The sequence below is a fragment of the Hirundo rustica genome, chromosome Z (genome assembly GCF_015227805.2).
Source record: "Hirundo rustica isolate bHirRus1 chromosome Z, bHirRus1.pri.v3, whole genome shotgun sequence".
NCBI classification, from domain to species: domain Eukaryota; kingdom Metazoa; phylum Chordata; class Aves; order Passeriformes; family Hirundinidae; genus Hirundo; species Hirundo rustica.
This window is the reverse complement of record NC_053488.1, coordinates 55,249,529-55,265,268: the sequence shown is the minus strand read 5'-3', so window position 1 is coordinate 55,265,268 and position 15,740 is coordinate 55,249,529. Positions and strand designations below refer to the sequence as shown.

Genomic DNA, 15,740 nt, shown 5'->3' with positions numbered 1-15,740 from the left:
TTATTGTGCTATAGTCTTTCTCTCTATGCTATTTTAACAGTTGTATCGTCTTAATCTTAGGTTCTGTTGCAGTAGGTGTGATAGTAAAGGAAGAAAATTTGAATTCCCATGACAGTTGTATTTTCTACTACTATGAGATAGAATTTCCATCTAATGAGATAAATTTTTATTGACTAAAAGAACTACAGAATTTGACAAAAATCAAAATTTAAACTCACTACGTTTTTTATGCATTTCTAATGGAAGTAGAAAAATTAATTAATACATGTATATATTTTTTAATATGATCCATTGTTTTACTATTTCAGTTAAAACTTTTGTGCTGCAATTGCACATTTTCTTACTGCAATTTATAATATATATCTTTGACCACTTCCTTGTAACATACTGATTTCCAAAAATCAGTGTTATAGAAACAGTGGAGTACGAAAAAAGTTTATTGTTGATGCAGATTTTTTGCATGAATACAAAACAATCACCTTATTTGTGGCTTAACTCCTTAGTACCTTTGTAATACTTTCATCAGTGAAAGATGCTCTTAAGCACATAAAGTTTTTGTCCTTTTAAAAAGAATAAGTGTATAGTCAGAGATAGAACAAATGGCAGGCTTTTATATTATATTTTGAATAATTAATATAAAATAACAGTGGATCTTATAGAGAGTTGTATGATTTGAAAGAACCTCCTTCATGACAGTTCTTTTAAGATTGTATCATTTTATTGTAGCCCATGTTTGTCAGAGGTCTTTTTTCCCAAACAGCCAGCAAAATTACCATATTTTGCTGACACCTGACTTAGATAATTTCTCAATTATTGTCATAATGGTTATGCTGGGCTAGGAGGTTTTTTGGGGGGATTATTTCTATTACTCCTACCTCACATTTTAATTTAAAAACTTAGTGTTTACCAAAGTACTTGCAATATTAATAATCCCACGGTAGCAATGTTAGTGAAGATCTGGTAAATAGGCTGTTATGGACCACTGCATAATACAATTTCATGTTAGAGTTTTCCAGCTGTTGACATGAATGAAATGTAGATACTTACTTAGATATTCGTTGATGTCATAGCATAGTTAATTACACAGGTAATTAAGTTTCAAGTGTCTATGGTCTTGTATATCTGGAAAAAAAAAGCATCAGTGTTTTTAGCATAACTGTTGTCACCTCTTCAGCTACCAAATAAAAGTGATTTTGTTGTCATTTTGCAGAGATATCCTGAGAGTTAGGAAGATTATTCTCAAAGTGAACCTTTAGAATGAATGCTTCACTACTCTTTTTTTTTTTTTTTTTTTTTTTTTTTTTTTTTTTTAATGCGTGAAAAATGTATGCTGTATGTTGAGAAAACATCTGACTATGGGAAGGGAAGCCAGCTGTTCATTCTTTTAAGTGGTACTTTATAGACGCTTAACATTGTTACTTTTTACATTAACATCATCACAGTGGAAGTGTTTGTATGTCTTGAAGGAGGCTCATTGTCACTATCTTACCTCTCTAGACTTAAAAATTAAAAGGACCTTTCAGTACAAGTTTTGTAAGATCCAAATGATACTTTATTAAAGGAGAGCAGGAAACTGGATTAGGATGTGATACACAGCAATGCAGGTCAGGAAAAGTTTTGTATTTCTGTTGAATTGACACTTAAGCTAGCTGTAATCTTATTTTCACAAGGAAAATCAGGAAGTATCTCTGTAGTTACCAGGTGCCATTTTGCTCCTGAAGTATGTCAGTTTCAGAAATTGAGAGAGCTTAAAATAAGATGGACAGCAGCTGAAACTTTTAAATTAAAAAGAGTCCTTTTATTGCTAATATATTAGAGGTAGCCTAGAATGAAATAATTTTCAAGTTACCATTGATCTTCGTAAGTGGTATAAGAGCAGCTCTATGTGATACAGTGATACAGCTGAACTACAATCCATTTTGCATCAGATAGATTTATGCTTTTATTAGACCACAGAGAATGAACATAATAGTATACATCATATATATATTTAAAAATAAAATATTGTGTAAAAAATTATGAGGCAAGAGTGTATAAATCATTTGATTGCTCCTTTATTGCCTTCTAACTGAATAGGTTTTATAAAATTGTGTGACATGACAAATCAGATGTGGTTTTCAGCTGTTGAATTACCTTCAGTATTTTTGTGCTGTACCAATTCTATTTGGTGCTATAACAACTAAAAACGCCATCTGTGTGCAATTGTTTTATATGCGAATTTTAATGTACTAAGTGGTTTATTCACTGTTATGTAACAGAACTCTTACTACACTTGAATGTCAAGTTTATTTTTACAGCAGTTTATAGAAGCAGGTGAATATGAACTCTCAAAACTATCATCGTTGCTGGCCAGGTTTGGGTACAGGGGTAGTCTCAAGGTTATTCTCGAGTGTGAAGTTGTATTCATCAGATTGGCCTTTTGTCTTCATGTTTTCCTTTCACATTGACTTTTACTGCTTATCAAAACCGAGTATTTGGATTATTATTCCTGATTGTGGTTTAGAGCATACCGTTTCATTTGTGAGCAATCCACAGAACTAAACTTGCAGCTTATATTTAATACTTCTGAGCAGGAAATACAGTACAGATACCAAGGTTATAGTTCATAACTTCAAGTGATAGCTAAGCATGAGGTCTCTTTAGCAGTTGATTTTTATTTGTGCATTCAGCTTTTTCTTCAGTGAGTGTTGCCTTTTAGTTCCAATAAAGCAACAAGATTTTATGAGCCTGTAGGACAGCAGGAGATATTCTAGGTCTTCATCAACAGAAGAATTGCTTAGAATTCAACACAATTATTTAATAATAATTGTATCTCCACAGCACCCTGGAGGCTATAAATTTTCACAAATGCCTAATCTGACAAACTTTGTGTTGGTTTAACATAGCCTGGTTGCTTCTTTGGTGGGCACAGAGGTGGTTTCTGTGAGAAGCTACTAGAAGTTTCCACAATGTCCACCAGGGCCAATCTCTGATGGCTTTGAAGGGGGACATGCTGCTGGCTCAGTTAGAGGTTGGTAACGCCTCTGTGATGGCAACATTTAAGAAGAAAATCCACACAGGTGCAGTTTGTTCTTGGGTGGCGAGGCACCATTGCTGGGATCATCTCAGCACTGTATGTGCTTCCATGTGGCTGCCACCATCTCAGCACAGCCGGCAGCGAGCTTTGCCTGCCTGTCCACCCCTAGCTGTGCTGCAGGCGGAAGGGTGGGGGCAGCGACAGTGGCTTCTCCTCCTGTCACGGTGCCTGCCTCAGTGCCTCTTCCCTTCTCGCCTATGGGCTAGCTCAGTTGCACCACGACAGACGCTTGAGGGTTGGGGTTGCTAGCCGTGCCAGCTCCTTCCTCCCCATGGGGCCTTGTTTCCCCAACTCAGCAACAGACCTCGTTGTTACTGTGACGATGGCGACGAGAGAAAGCCAGACTCTCTGAGCAGGTTAAGGAAGCTTTATTAGGGGAAGCTCAGGACGGGACCTCCACACCTCTCAGCAGTTGCCCAGGAGAGCCCCAAACAAAAGCTTGACTGCTGCTTTTATTTGTGGGTGGTACAAAGGACTGTCCAATCAGTGTGAATAGGGTTGTAACAAGGGGTGTCAATCATAAACCAGGGGACCAATCCCAAGGAGGGAGAAGGGGATTTCCCGGGCACCAGCCTATCAGTCAGCGCCCTCCCTGGAACTTTCCAGACCCCAGGGAAGGGCCCCAGAGTGACAGACAGGGCGCCCGAGGGGGAGAGAGAGAGGATTGACAGGGACAGGTGAGGGGTAGGTGTGATTGACAACAGTTATGTAATAAACATCATAGGGGGAAACCACTGGGAAAACAGAGGTACATAGGATTGAACCATTACAGAAAACTATACAAATAATTTGAAACTTAATAAAACAAACTTTGCACTGCCACATCCTCCCTGGTGCCCTGCATGAAGAGAGGCGTTGAATGGCATCGACGCCATGACAGCTGAACCGCCTGCATGTTGGTGGCTGGGCTGTGTGGCCGGCTGCGGAAACACAGCAAGTGATTCCCCCTCACAGAACCTAGACTAAATCACCTTCTCAGTGCTGTGAGATCCTGCAGAAGTCTAAACTGGTGGAATCTATTGGCAGTGGTACTTAAGAGCAGTAGGCTTTTTTCGTAGTCAGAGAAAGAGCAGGAAGTGAGGACATGGGGAAAAAGACAACATGGCAGCACCAAGGTCAGTGAAAGGAAAGAGAGAGAGGAGGTGCTCCAAGCATTGAAGTCAAGATTTCTCCTTAAGCCATGGGGAGGTAAAATATCTCCCTGTAATCCATGAAGTCAATGGGAGGATGCAGAGATCCAGTCACAGCCTGTGGGAAAAGTGCCGGAGTGGGTGGATGCTAAAAAAAGCTGTAATCCAATGGGGGACCCAAACAGAGGGAGAGGGCCCTTGTTTCCAGAGACAGAGAAAAGAGGGCCCTTGCTTCCAAACTAGAGCAGCTTTTCCTGAAAGGACTACACCTCATGAACTAGTGACTCATGCCATGGCAGCTTTGGGAAAACTGTTTTGCCCGTGGGAGGGACTCAGGTTGGGCGAGACTGCTACTCATGAAATTGGAACCACGCTGGAGAAGTTTATGGAGAACTGTCCCGCTTGAGGAGGACTCCATGGCATATCAGAAGACAGACTCCTCTCTCTAAACAAACTGAGTAAAAATTTCAAGTGACAAGCTGACCAAACATCCCCATGCCCTGTCTCCCCTGCACTGCCAGTGAGAAGGAGAGAGGGGCTGGAGGAGAAAAGGTGTTTTAAAGGCTTATTTTACTCCTCATTATCCTCTTCTGACTCTGTTAGTAAGTTTACTTTATACCTTTAAGCTTGAGCCTGTTTTGCCCTTAGAGTGTTTTCTCCCAATCCTTAACTCATGAGCCCTTTGTTCCACTTTTCATGGGTGCCTGGCATGTTAACCAGTGTCAAACCATGACAAACTTCAACCCGACCTAATTAACAGTAGTTTAGTCATAAGGATTTTGAAGATGAGTTTTTTGAAGGCCTGCAATGAGGTCAATGCTACTATGTGCTTATAGCATTGCATCTTTCCCCCTCACTGTTTGATAAAAATTATGATCATTATTTGAGAACTAAGTTCTTTACCTTGTGAATCGTAGATCCAGAAAGTGTCTCAGTAAGGATGTTAGTATGACATGGTCCAGCTCTTGATCATAACATTGCTGATTTGCCAAGAAATGCTTACCAATATCAAAACTAGGCAACAAAGGGATGGAGTAGTTTCAAAAAGGATATTAAGTCAAGCTATCCCATTCCATTTTCCTGTGTCAAAACCGGTGTGTGCAAGGGCTTATGTGTTTTTAAACTGAGATTTGCTGCAGGAGTTGTCTTTCTGTTTTATTTTGAAGGAAATCTTGGCTTGTTATGCTCTGAAATTTTCAGGAAGCAGCTATGCCTCACATTCCTGTTAGTCAAGATCAAAATCTTGGCACCTCCAACCGAGATTCTAAGAGTGATTGAGGATTTGCTAGAATTTCAGGGCCAATTGTAGACGAAAAAAAATTATTACTTTATCAGTTTTACTTGGACCTAATATCTACTACAACTTGCAAAAACAATTTGACTCTTTTGGGTGAATGTAACTGGCTCATTGTACAAATATATTACTTTAGTGGTTACCTGAGAATTTGATGCCTGTAAAGCTATTAGAGCAACGTTACTAAAATCTTTGTCAGAATAGGAATTGTCTGATCACTTTACTGGACCAATTGCTAGGAATAAGTAAATAAACTGAGAAAGAAATGTATTTTTTTTTCCTGTGCAGACTGTGCTGTCTTTGTGCATAATCACAGGGGCTGTGTTAGTTTTTCAATATCAACTTGCTAGCTGAGCCGCACAGTTGCTCAGAAATTGGCTGTTTTATTGACACACGATTTCTTTACTCAAATATTCAGCAATTATCACTGTGTCAGTACCTTAGGTGGTTAATTAGCTGTCATCTACATCTGCAGAAACTGTAATCAGATCTTTGACTGCCCTGCGAAGTATCCCATTTCATTTCATACGAGCATATATGAGAAGATGGGTTTTGAACCCTTATTTGTCATTCTCATATTTTGGTCAATGGAGTTGAAAAACTCATGTTCTACTGAAATAAGTTACCAAAACAAAGCTTACATCTTGTGACTGAAATATCTCAAACCTTTAAAACAAGAGTGTCAATTAAAGGTGGTGAGCAGTGGTTAGATTAGAACTGACTAAACTTATATGGTTAAGCTACTGAGTAATTTTCTCTTGCTAAAGTGTAGCAAAGTCATCACCCTTCTATTTACTCTGGTTTCAATGACACAGTAACTTTACAGTTAGAGTGGATGTGTTTTGTAAGCAACTAAATTAGAGCTGTGCAGTAGTTTTCAAAGTCCTTTAACCAGGTGCTGTGTCTTTGGTTTTTACATTAGGGTTCAAGGTCAAGAGAAAGTTTAGGAATGAAAATGTCTATATGAATTATACTGCTAAAAGTGATCCTCCTTTTTTTTTTTTTTTTTTTTTTTTTTTTTTTTTTTTTTTTTTTTTTACTGCTCACAGTAGGTCATCTGATACACAGATTTCCAAATGATAAGACTTTTTTTTTTTTTTTTTTACAAATGTCCTATACCTCTAGCAGTCAAGTTTTTTTAATGAATAATAAGAGTAGTTTTATAACACTGCTTACATCTTCAACAGCAGTGAAAACAGTCTGTTTTAAAACAGTCTGTTCTGAATAAAAAACATGTAAACTGATTTTAAAGCTGTGTTTCCATGAATGTGAGGATCTTAGAAATAAGGAACATGAAGTTAAAAGATAATTTCATTTTACAGCTTAGCAGTTTAATTTAACCAATATCATTGTCATTTTATGGCTGCTCCCTATGCTAGATGAAATGAATTGAAATGTGCTTGTTAGAAATTGAAAGTAATTAGGAGATCATGCTTCAACTTACTCATAGTAATCTTAAGCAATGGAAAATTATATATGGAGATGGCAACCCTTATCCTGGTATTGTACTTTTCAATATAATGTGTGACATTGTATGATAGTATAATAGTATGATAGCGCTTACACTATCAGTTCCATTACAGTACTTTTTAAACTGTTTGTCCATTGATGAAGCCACTTAAAAGCATTTGCTCCAGATGATTAGGTTATTTGTAAAAGATATAATTAACTTAATAAATAAGAGCACAAAAGGGTTCTTACATTGAGATTGTCTATCTGCAGTGCAGGTATTTACCAAAAGTTTCTCCAGAAAAGCACTCCAGTGTGAACACAGACAATATAACACAACTTTGCTTTGGTTTGTTAAAGAACTGCCAACACTCTCACCTGTAAGAAGAAGGTATTTCAGTCAAATCATTTTCACTTCCATAATGGTATGGTGGTAGTACTAGCCACAAAAAAATACGTGCCCACAAAGGCTCATGGTGCTACTTGTGTAGGACCAAAGATTTGTTTCCTGAAAAATCAGTCAAAGTAAAAAAAACCAACCCCATACAATCATGACTGTTAGGTTTATTTGCTACAGGGAAAGGTAATTTTTTTTCTTTGAGATCTTACATTCCACTCCTTCCTTAGTAGCTTGGTGACGGGTTTTTTTCTGTTTGTCTCTTTTTTCTTTCTGTGTCCAAAAAAAAGTTGAGTCATCTGTTGTTGAGGACACAAAAAGAATGATACTCACACAGTTTGTAGTCAGGGCAAAAAGAGGGATGTTTATTTCTTGACTTTGATTTATATAGTTTCTGGACAATTACCAGGGATTGGAGAATGAGGCTGACACCTCTCCAACCCCACTGGTCAAACCATCAATTGTCTCTCCTCCAAGGAGGAATGTGAAAACATTATGTTACAATGAGTGAGAAACTCCACTACAAAAATGCAAACAATGAGAAGGCTAAATATCTCAGGGCAACAATCTATGTACAATTTGTTGTTGTTGTTGTTAAATTTGTATGTCCATAATATGTATATCATGTCAGTTGACATAATCTGTATTAATGCCTTGGCATGTTCAAAAAATTAGCTAATTTGCAGCTCTTATTGTAAACAAACAAACAAACAAACAAAAAACCCAACACTTGCACTTAATGAAAAAATATTTTTGGGAAAAAAGCAATTTAGCACTTTATATGGCAATTGCAAAATTGTGCATTAAGAATAAAATTAATTAAAAACATTAAACATATTTTTTGCATCAAAATTATATTTTTGTTTGCAGTTTCTGAAACTTTTGCAAAATTCTTTTCTAAACCAGGAAATCAAAGTCTCATTCCACCTACACCAGTATGAAATGATAAAGCTTTTGATACCAGCCTAGGTGGTGATAATTATTTTAATCATATTTAGCAGAAGTCTTAAAATGCTTGCTTTGATTATATAGATAGATAGATAGATAGATATAGATATAGATATATTTGTGTGGGTGTTTTTTTTGTTCTGGTTTTTTTTTTTTAAGGCAACCAAATTCCTAAATATTTAATTCATTATTCGTGTAATTCACGTTAAGGAGTAAGTAACTATAATTAACCATATTCTTGTATTACTGAGTGTTGACAAAATTCTTAGTAAGATGCAGCAGTGGTTGTGAAAACCTGTTTACCTACAGTATTCTGTGTGCTGTAAATAAACAGGATAAAAATATGCTTATTCAATCAAAACCAGCTTTAGTCCTAATTAAATGTTTATTTTGGAAGGATAAAAAGATGAAATAAAATGAACATAGTTATCATGATTTATACTTGTGGGGGACTTATGGAGCGGGGGATTGGCACTGAAATCTATCTATTTAATCCCCTTATCAGTATTGGGACCAATTACCAAAATGTCTGATCTTGAGAAGGCTGTAGCTTCTTCACAGCTTGTAGTTTATTAGCTTGCTCACAGATTCGTATGTCAAAGATAGCTGTAAAAATTCACTCATAATAGTAGTAGATTGGCAGAGATTTAACAACACCAGTGTCTTTTATGTTGCATAATGCTGTAATCTATTTGGGTATGTTTGAGATACATCAGTACATCACAATAAGAGCCTTCGATAGCGTCCCCAGGAGTCAAGGTATATGAGGAAGGCATTTACTTTCATAGTCCTGAGAACAGGTTTCACAAGCTAAAAAGATAATTTGACAATCTTTTGTCAAGTTTAGAATTGGAATTCATAGCTGGGCTATTAAACCTAGTTTTGCCTAGTTCTAAATTCTGTTTTTCTAACTGAGACTGTATAAAATACTGCTTTTGAAAAAAACTGTAGAAATCAGATACCGAAAAGGTGTTTTTGAAGGAAAATAAACAGAGTTAGATTGTTTTGAATTGTTTTGTTTTGTTTTCACCTAGGTGTCCACACAAATAGAAATAAAATAATTCCTGATGTTCAGTTGTTCTTGTGATATTTGCAACAGAAATCACTGTAATAACCTAAGAGACACATCTGGTTTCATAAAAAGAGTTATGAGAATGTTAAGGAGTGGATCATCTTGAAAACAAAGTTCATTTTCTTTCAAATATACTAATAACAAAACAAGAAAGAAAATATCTGCTTTTCCAGCACTAAACTGGCTCTAAAATTCTTTTGAATGTTTTCTGTGATGTCGATGGGTCTTTAACAAGTTACTAATATACGTTATGTTTTATGAAACAACTGCTGATTGCTAAAGGAGCAAAATGACACATTCACCTTTGAATTGTAATTGATTCAGTTTATAGTCCCCGCTTTAGATAACTAAGCAGCAAGGACCAGATATTAGGTTGGAATATCTTATTCATTAACTACTTTATTAAAAATAAGATTGTTGGAAAGTGAAGCTATACATAATCTTGCTGAGGATGGTACAGTCTGGCCTGAAGGGAAATTTTTTTAACTCTAGCACAACAGTACTTAATTGTTAATTCTGCAAATTCAGGTCTTATTTTGTGAGGATAGCTTAATCCATGAATAAGAAGAACTAGTGTTACCTTAATTTTAAGTGGTTTTTCTTTTTAAAATATGGTGTATATAAAATACTTTTGTCTTCTAATAATGAAGAAAAATCCTGTGATTTTTTTTTTCCATTTTTTTTAGCATAGAGAAGTGTCTTAAGGACCTGCAATCAGACGTAAATGAAATATGTACTGATGAAGTATTACAAAGCACAGCTGACTGCATTCAGTGGCTAAATAACTGCAATTTTAGTTCTCTCAGACCGTCTTCTACAGACCATGGAGAGCTGCTGGAGTTCCTTAAGACCCTGGTAAAAATTGTTTATTTAAGACTTTAATGTTGGCAGGTTGTATGATTGGAGGTGGGAGAGTCATGGGTGAGTTCAGTTAGTTTTCTCATTTCAGTCTTTACTGTTGTGAGGGTAGTTCATAAATTCTTGTCTCCAGCAGGGTGTTATGTTTCCTTTTGATCATGCTTTATATAGATAAACTTGGAAGAAAATATTTTCACAGATGCTACCATATGTTCACCACTGCTTGGATTGTTTTCTGGAACATGTTGGTAAAAAAACCATTGGAAGTTACTGTCTACACTGAGGCTGTTAGTGTTACTGCACGTTCTTCACTTGTATCAGTATGAATTTAATTCATCTAATGTGTATTGTTCTTTATGCATTATTTAATCATAAGCTTTCTACCTGCTATGTGGACAGTGGGGTAGGTGGTAGATGCCCCATCCCTGGAAATGTTCATGGCCAAGTTGTACTGGGCTCTGAGCAGCCTTATCTGGTTTAAGATGTCCCTGCTCATTGTAGGAGGATTGTACTAAACAAGCCTTAAAAAAAGTCTCTTCCAGTCCAAATGATTCTATGATTCTACACTTCCCAATGAGAAATGTGGGAGCTACATTCTTTGTTCTACCAGGTTATATAACTAGATGCAACCAGAAATCAGATTTCACTTCATTGAAAAGTACCATCATTTTAGAGAGTATTTTTATCCAAATTTTTTATTAAAAGTTTGCATTTGAATATGTGTGTGAAAATGGAATTGAATTGGCAAGATAAGTGATGGTTGATCCCTCAGTAAATTACGTTCTTTGAGTTTATATATAAACTGTATATGTGTCCTTCTGATATGATACATGTATGTGAGGTCAAAACAAATAAACAGTGTATCCAGTGTATCCAAAGAGTATCCAGTGATTACTCTTTGTCACTTCCATGTCATGGTTTAGTTGTAGACCATGAACAACTTTAGGCTAAGATTAGCTGTGATGGAAGAGGAAAACTGTAGAGAAGGGGAATGTTTTCTAGAGCACAACCTTCGTAAAATCAGCTCTTGGGTTTTTTTAACTCTTAGAGCTCTTGTTGCTATTCACCACTAATTCCACTGGATATTGAACTGTGTCAAATGAGGAAATAACTTTTAGAGACATCAGGTCTTTAATGTTCATATGGTGAAGAGTGATTTTGTTCTCTTCTGACAAAGATCATTATGGAGTGTTGCTCTTAATAATGATCCCACTGAAGAGTGTCAGATGTCAGAGACTGCTACATGTCATACTTGATCTAGATGAAATTAGAGAATCCCAGAAAAAGCTGACTGCAAAGTTCTTTCTTTCAGGAGTCTTTTATTATTCCTCTTAGTCCACTTAGATCGTTACTGAATTCCCTCAGAAGGTGGCATGGCACAGATGGCTTATTTGTGTCCATTCCCTGCTTACTTGTCTATTCAAGCAATATGCCTGAACACCAGATGGCGGCATTTGTTTGGAAAACACTAAAATGTCCCCATTTTACACAAAATGTGCTTTCTAGCTCTCCAGCTTCCCAGGACCTTACTAACTGCATGACAGTCTTGCTGTGAGGTGTAGTATCTAGTTAAGCCTTGGCTCTGTGGCAGGCTGCTAAACAGACAGCAAAGTGAAAAACCTGAAAGTCTCAATTCTGCAGTTTATCATGAAAACATTTTTGGAGCTCAGCAACTTTCACATCACTATTTCCAGATTTATGGCTTCTTAGATAATCCAGCCTGTTGTGTGGATAGGGTTACAGATGAAAAGTATGTCTATATCTCTAGTACTGACCATACTACAGTCTGTCTGTAAGAAGTTATATTCACAGTAGATAATCTTCAGTTCCATAAACAGGTCTGTTGTTTGGTTGGTTTTTTTCACTCTATTTTCACTAATATTCAGCATTAATGAGATAATTATGATCTGACCTTTCTTAAATTTATATCTCTACCCATTGAACTAATTAGATAATTTCTTATTGCATGCTTTTAATTAATTTTATATAATTAATATTCAGTAACAGGAACACTCTTTCTGCTTCAGGACAATATCACAATTCATTGTTATCCTTTATTATGTGTATTTATTTCGTAAGGATTTTTTTTTTAATCTTTTAAGCTTCTGATAAAATTGTACAAACTGTACAAAGTTCTTTTTTGGGCTTTGCCTGGGTTGCTTTATTTAGGTTTATTGTTGTTATTATCATGGATTTGTAAATTCTTATGAAAATATCAAGAATTTCTTCATGAAGCCCAAAAATGTTAATTACATGAAATTTTGTCATTCTGTGTACTGCCTTGTAACTCAATATTTAAAAGCTTAATATATGCACTAACACATTGTCATTAAAACCTGTTTCTGCTAAAATAATGGCAGATTCTTTTTTTAACCAAGCCTTCATCTTACTCATTTATTGATATGTTAGGTAGTTGTCCATACTAGACAGTAGTCCAGCTGGTAAACTGTAACTGATTTTCTGTATGTTATTATTGTCACTAACTTTTTGTGCTCAAAAGGGAACTTTTTATCCTTCTCTAAAACCTTTGGATATTAATTTTTATCTCTTTCTCTTGAAGAGTGTTGGCATCACCTTTTGCAATATGTTTATAAGTTAATTTTTAAATTAAAAAGCCTATATCAATATAGGTATGTGTGAAGACACTTGATAACACTTTTCAGAGCTTCAAAGTTCACTTCAGGTACTCTCTCTGAGAATCACTAAGTCTAAAATGGCATCTGCAAGCTCCTATTTTTAATGCTGAAATTTAAATTGCAAAGGGCTTGAAACAATCCTTAGATACATAAAAATAATGCAGTAGGGATTTGCTTGGAAGATCATTTGTATTCACCATTGAAGGCATCAGGTACGTGCACTGTTTTGACAGCTTCTCTTCCCTTGTACATTTCAGAATGTAGTATTTGAGCTTGGTTCGTAAAAAAACCCCAACATTTAAAGTCCATGAGTCTACTTGTCAAGAGAAAACCTTTCAACAGAGTAGTTAGTAATCAGGGTTTCAGTTAACACTTTGAAACACATTTTTCTTTGGGGACACTAAACTTCATAGAATAGTTCAGCAGATAATAAAAGAAAATTGAATCAGTATTATGTATATGCATTTTGATATGTATGATTTAAGATTTGAACCAGTTGCAGATATTTCTCTTACATGCACGTGCTTTTGTAGGGTGATATTCAACTGATAATTTTCTTTATTATTCTTTTCTGCTTGTAAGTAAGATTAATTAATAAGAATTATTTTGAAATAAGATCTAAAATGGAAGAAAAATAGGTAGTCTGTTATTTTAAGACTTTCTTTATAAGAGGCAATTGTGTTTCCAGTCTGTTATTCAGAATTAACTACTGTAGTGACAGTGTTTTTTGGTTGTTTTTTTTTTGGTTTTTTTTTTGTTTGTTTTTTTTTGGTTTTTTTTGGTGGTGTTTTGGTTTTTTTGGGTTTTTTTTGCTTTTTTTTTTTTTTTGTTTGTTTGTTTTTGGGTTTGTTTTTTTTTTTTAATTATCGTCAAGAAACTCTGGTCAGGGTAGAGGGCAACAGAAAGGTAAACCCTCTAAGGGATGTAACAGGTTAGAAACATCCAGAACAAAGAATAAGAGTTCTAAATTTAAAAATTTTTGTGACTCGAAAGCATAATTGTCTATTGATAGAATCTTGCTACAGCGGAAAAATTTAATATTTGGTATTCAGAACTGATAATTTGCAATACCAGACTCAAACTTGAATAATTTACCTTTCTTTCAAAATGGGAACAGAAAGAAAACTAATAATTTCCTCAAATACTGTAAATTAAATAAATCAGCAATGCTGAAGGTGGAAGACAGCAATGGTTTCTTTACCAGCCTTGCTTTATAGGATGGAGTATGACTTGGAGACTGTTCTGGTTTCCAGTGTCTAGTACAGGACTATGTTTTGGATTTTTGCTGAACACAGAGTTGGTAATACAGAGATTTTTTTTCTGTTATTGCTGAGCAGTGTTTACACAGAGTCTTTCCTGCTGTCCGTAGGGCCACACTGGTGAGAAAGCTGGGGTTGCATGGGAAGGTGGGAGGAGACAGAGTCAGGGCAGGTGACCCAAACTGACCAAAGGGATATTCCAGACCATATGGCATCAGGCTCAGTATATAAAGTGTGGGGAAGAAAGGAAACAGGTATGTCTGGAGTGATGACCTTTGTTTTCCCAAGTAACAGTAATGCGTTACTGTTGGGGCCCTGCTCTCCTGGAGATGTGTTACCCTGGAGTTTTTTGAGTTTTTTTAAAGCCTTCTACTTGTTCATAAGATATTTACTTTCTTTAGTTTCTGCACAATATTAAGAGCAGTTTTCGCTTTTCTCACACATGGGAACATAGACAAACCTTTTGTTTTTCATCCCCCGTCCTTTGTTTACATATTTCTAGCCTGAAAATAATTGTAACCAACAGCTAGTCTAACCGCTAGACTAAGAGGTGGTAACCCCAGAAGCCAATCCACAACCAAACCCACAAATGTATAAAATATAAGAAATAAACAGGCTAAGGAGCTCAGCCTTAGGCTCTTTCTCTGAGGAGCAACTCTACCCTACAAATCTCTTATCTCCATGTGATTACTTTGCATGCCGCGATCACAACTGGATCAGAAAGCTACGTGTTCAAATCACGTCGGGGTCACCAATTGTGAGGCTGAGCTCCTTAGCCTGTTTATTTCTTGTATTTTATACATTTGTGGGTTTGGTTGTGGATTGGCTTCTGGGGTTACCACCTCTTAGTCTAGTGGTTAGACTAGCTGTTGGTTACAATTATTTTCAGGCTAGAAATATGTAAACAAAGGACAGAGAATGAAAAACAAAAGGTTTGTCTATGTTCCCATGTGTGAGAAAAGCGAAAACTGCTCTTAATATTGTGCAGAAACTAAAGAAACTGACTTCATCTTATGAACAAGTAGAAGGCTTTAAAAAAACTCAAAAAACCCCCAAGGTGACAGAGATGGCTGAATACATGCCTGCCACTGGAAGCAGTGGATTAATTCCTTGTTTTGTTTTGCTTGTGTGCACTGCTTTTGCTCTCCCTGTTAAATTCTCTCTCTCTCAACCCATGAGTTTTATGCTTTTACCCTTCCAATTCTCTCCTCAGTCCTACTGGTACAGGAGTGAGTGGCTGCCTGGGGTTTGGTTGCTGGCTGAGGTGAAACTATGATAGACCCAGATAGAGGGCATGACTGCAATGAACCCCACTGAGGTGGTTTGCCACAATCCTTTTCTCTGGTGGAGAGAAGCAATGGGAGATGAAGGAGCAAGGGAGAGGGCTTCTAGATTCTTATCCACTTAATGCTGAAACTAAGGAAATCAACAATACCACTAATTCCACTCAATTTTCTTGTGGCAGTAGTATTGAGGTTTGACAAGAGGAGCTGCTGTTTGCTGCATGACCTCTTGAAGCTGAAGCAGCTTTAAGGTCAGAGATCCTAGCCCTGGACTGAGAAAGAGCTCTTCAGACTTGAATGAAGAAGGAAGAGCAGCTATGTGGTTTCACTTGCTTTGT

The 15,740-nt window shown here is 36.4% G+C and overlaps 1 protein-coding gene across 4 annotated transcripts in view; it reads left to right on the top strand.

The window, feature by feature from the left end:
* Positions 1-15,740, top strand: part of KIAA0825 (KIAA0825 ortholog) — a 242,871-nt gene that overhangs the window by 43,280 nt on the left and 183,851 nt on the right. For all 4 annotated transcript variants that reach the window (XM_040089698.2, XM_040089700.2, XM_040089697.2 and 1 more), the window contains exon 3: positions 10,053-10,221. In XM_040089698.2, coding sequence (XP_039945632.1) covers positions 10,053-10,221 — 169 coding nt within the window. The remainder of the gene's footprint in view (positions 1-10,052; positions 10,222-15,740) is intronic.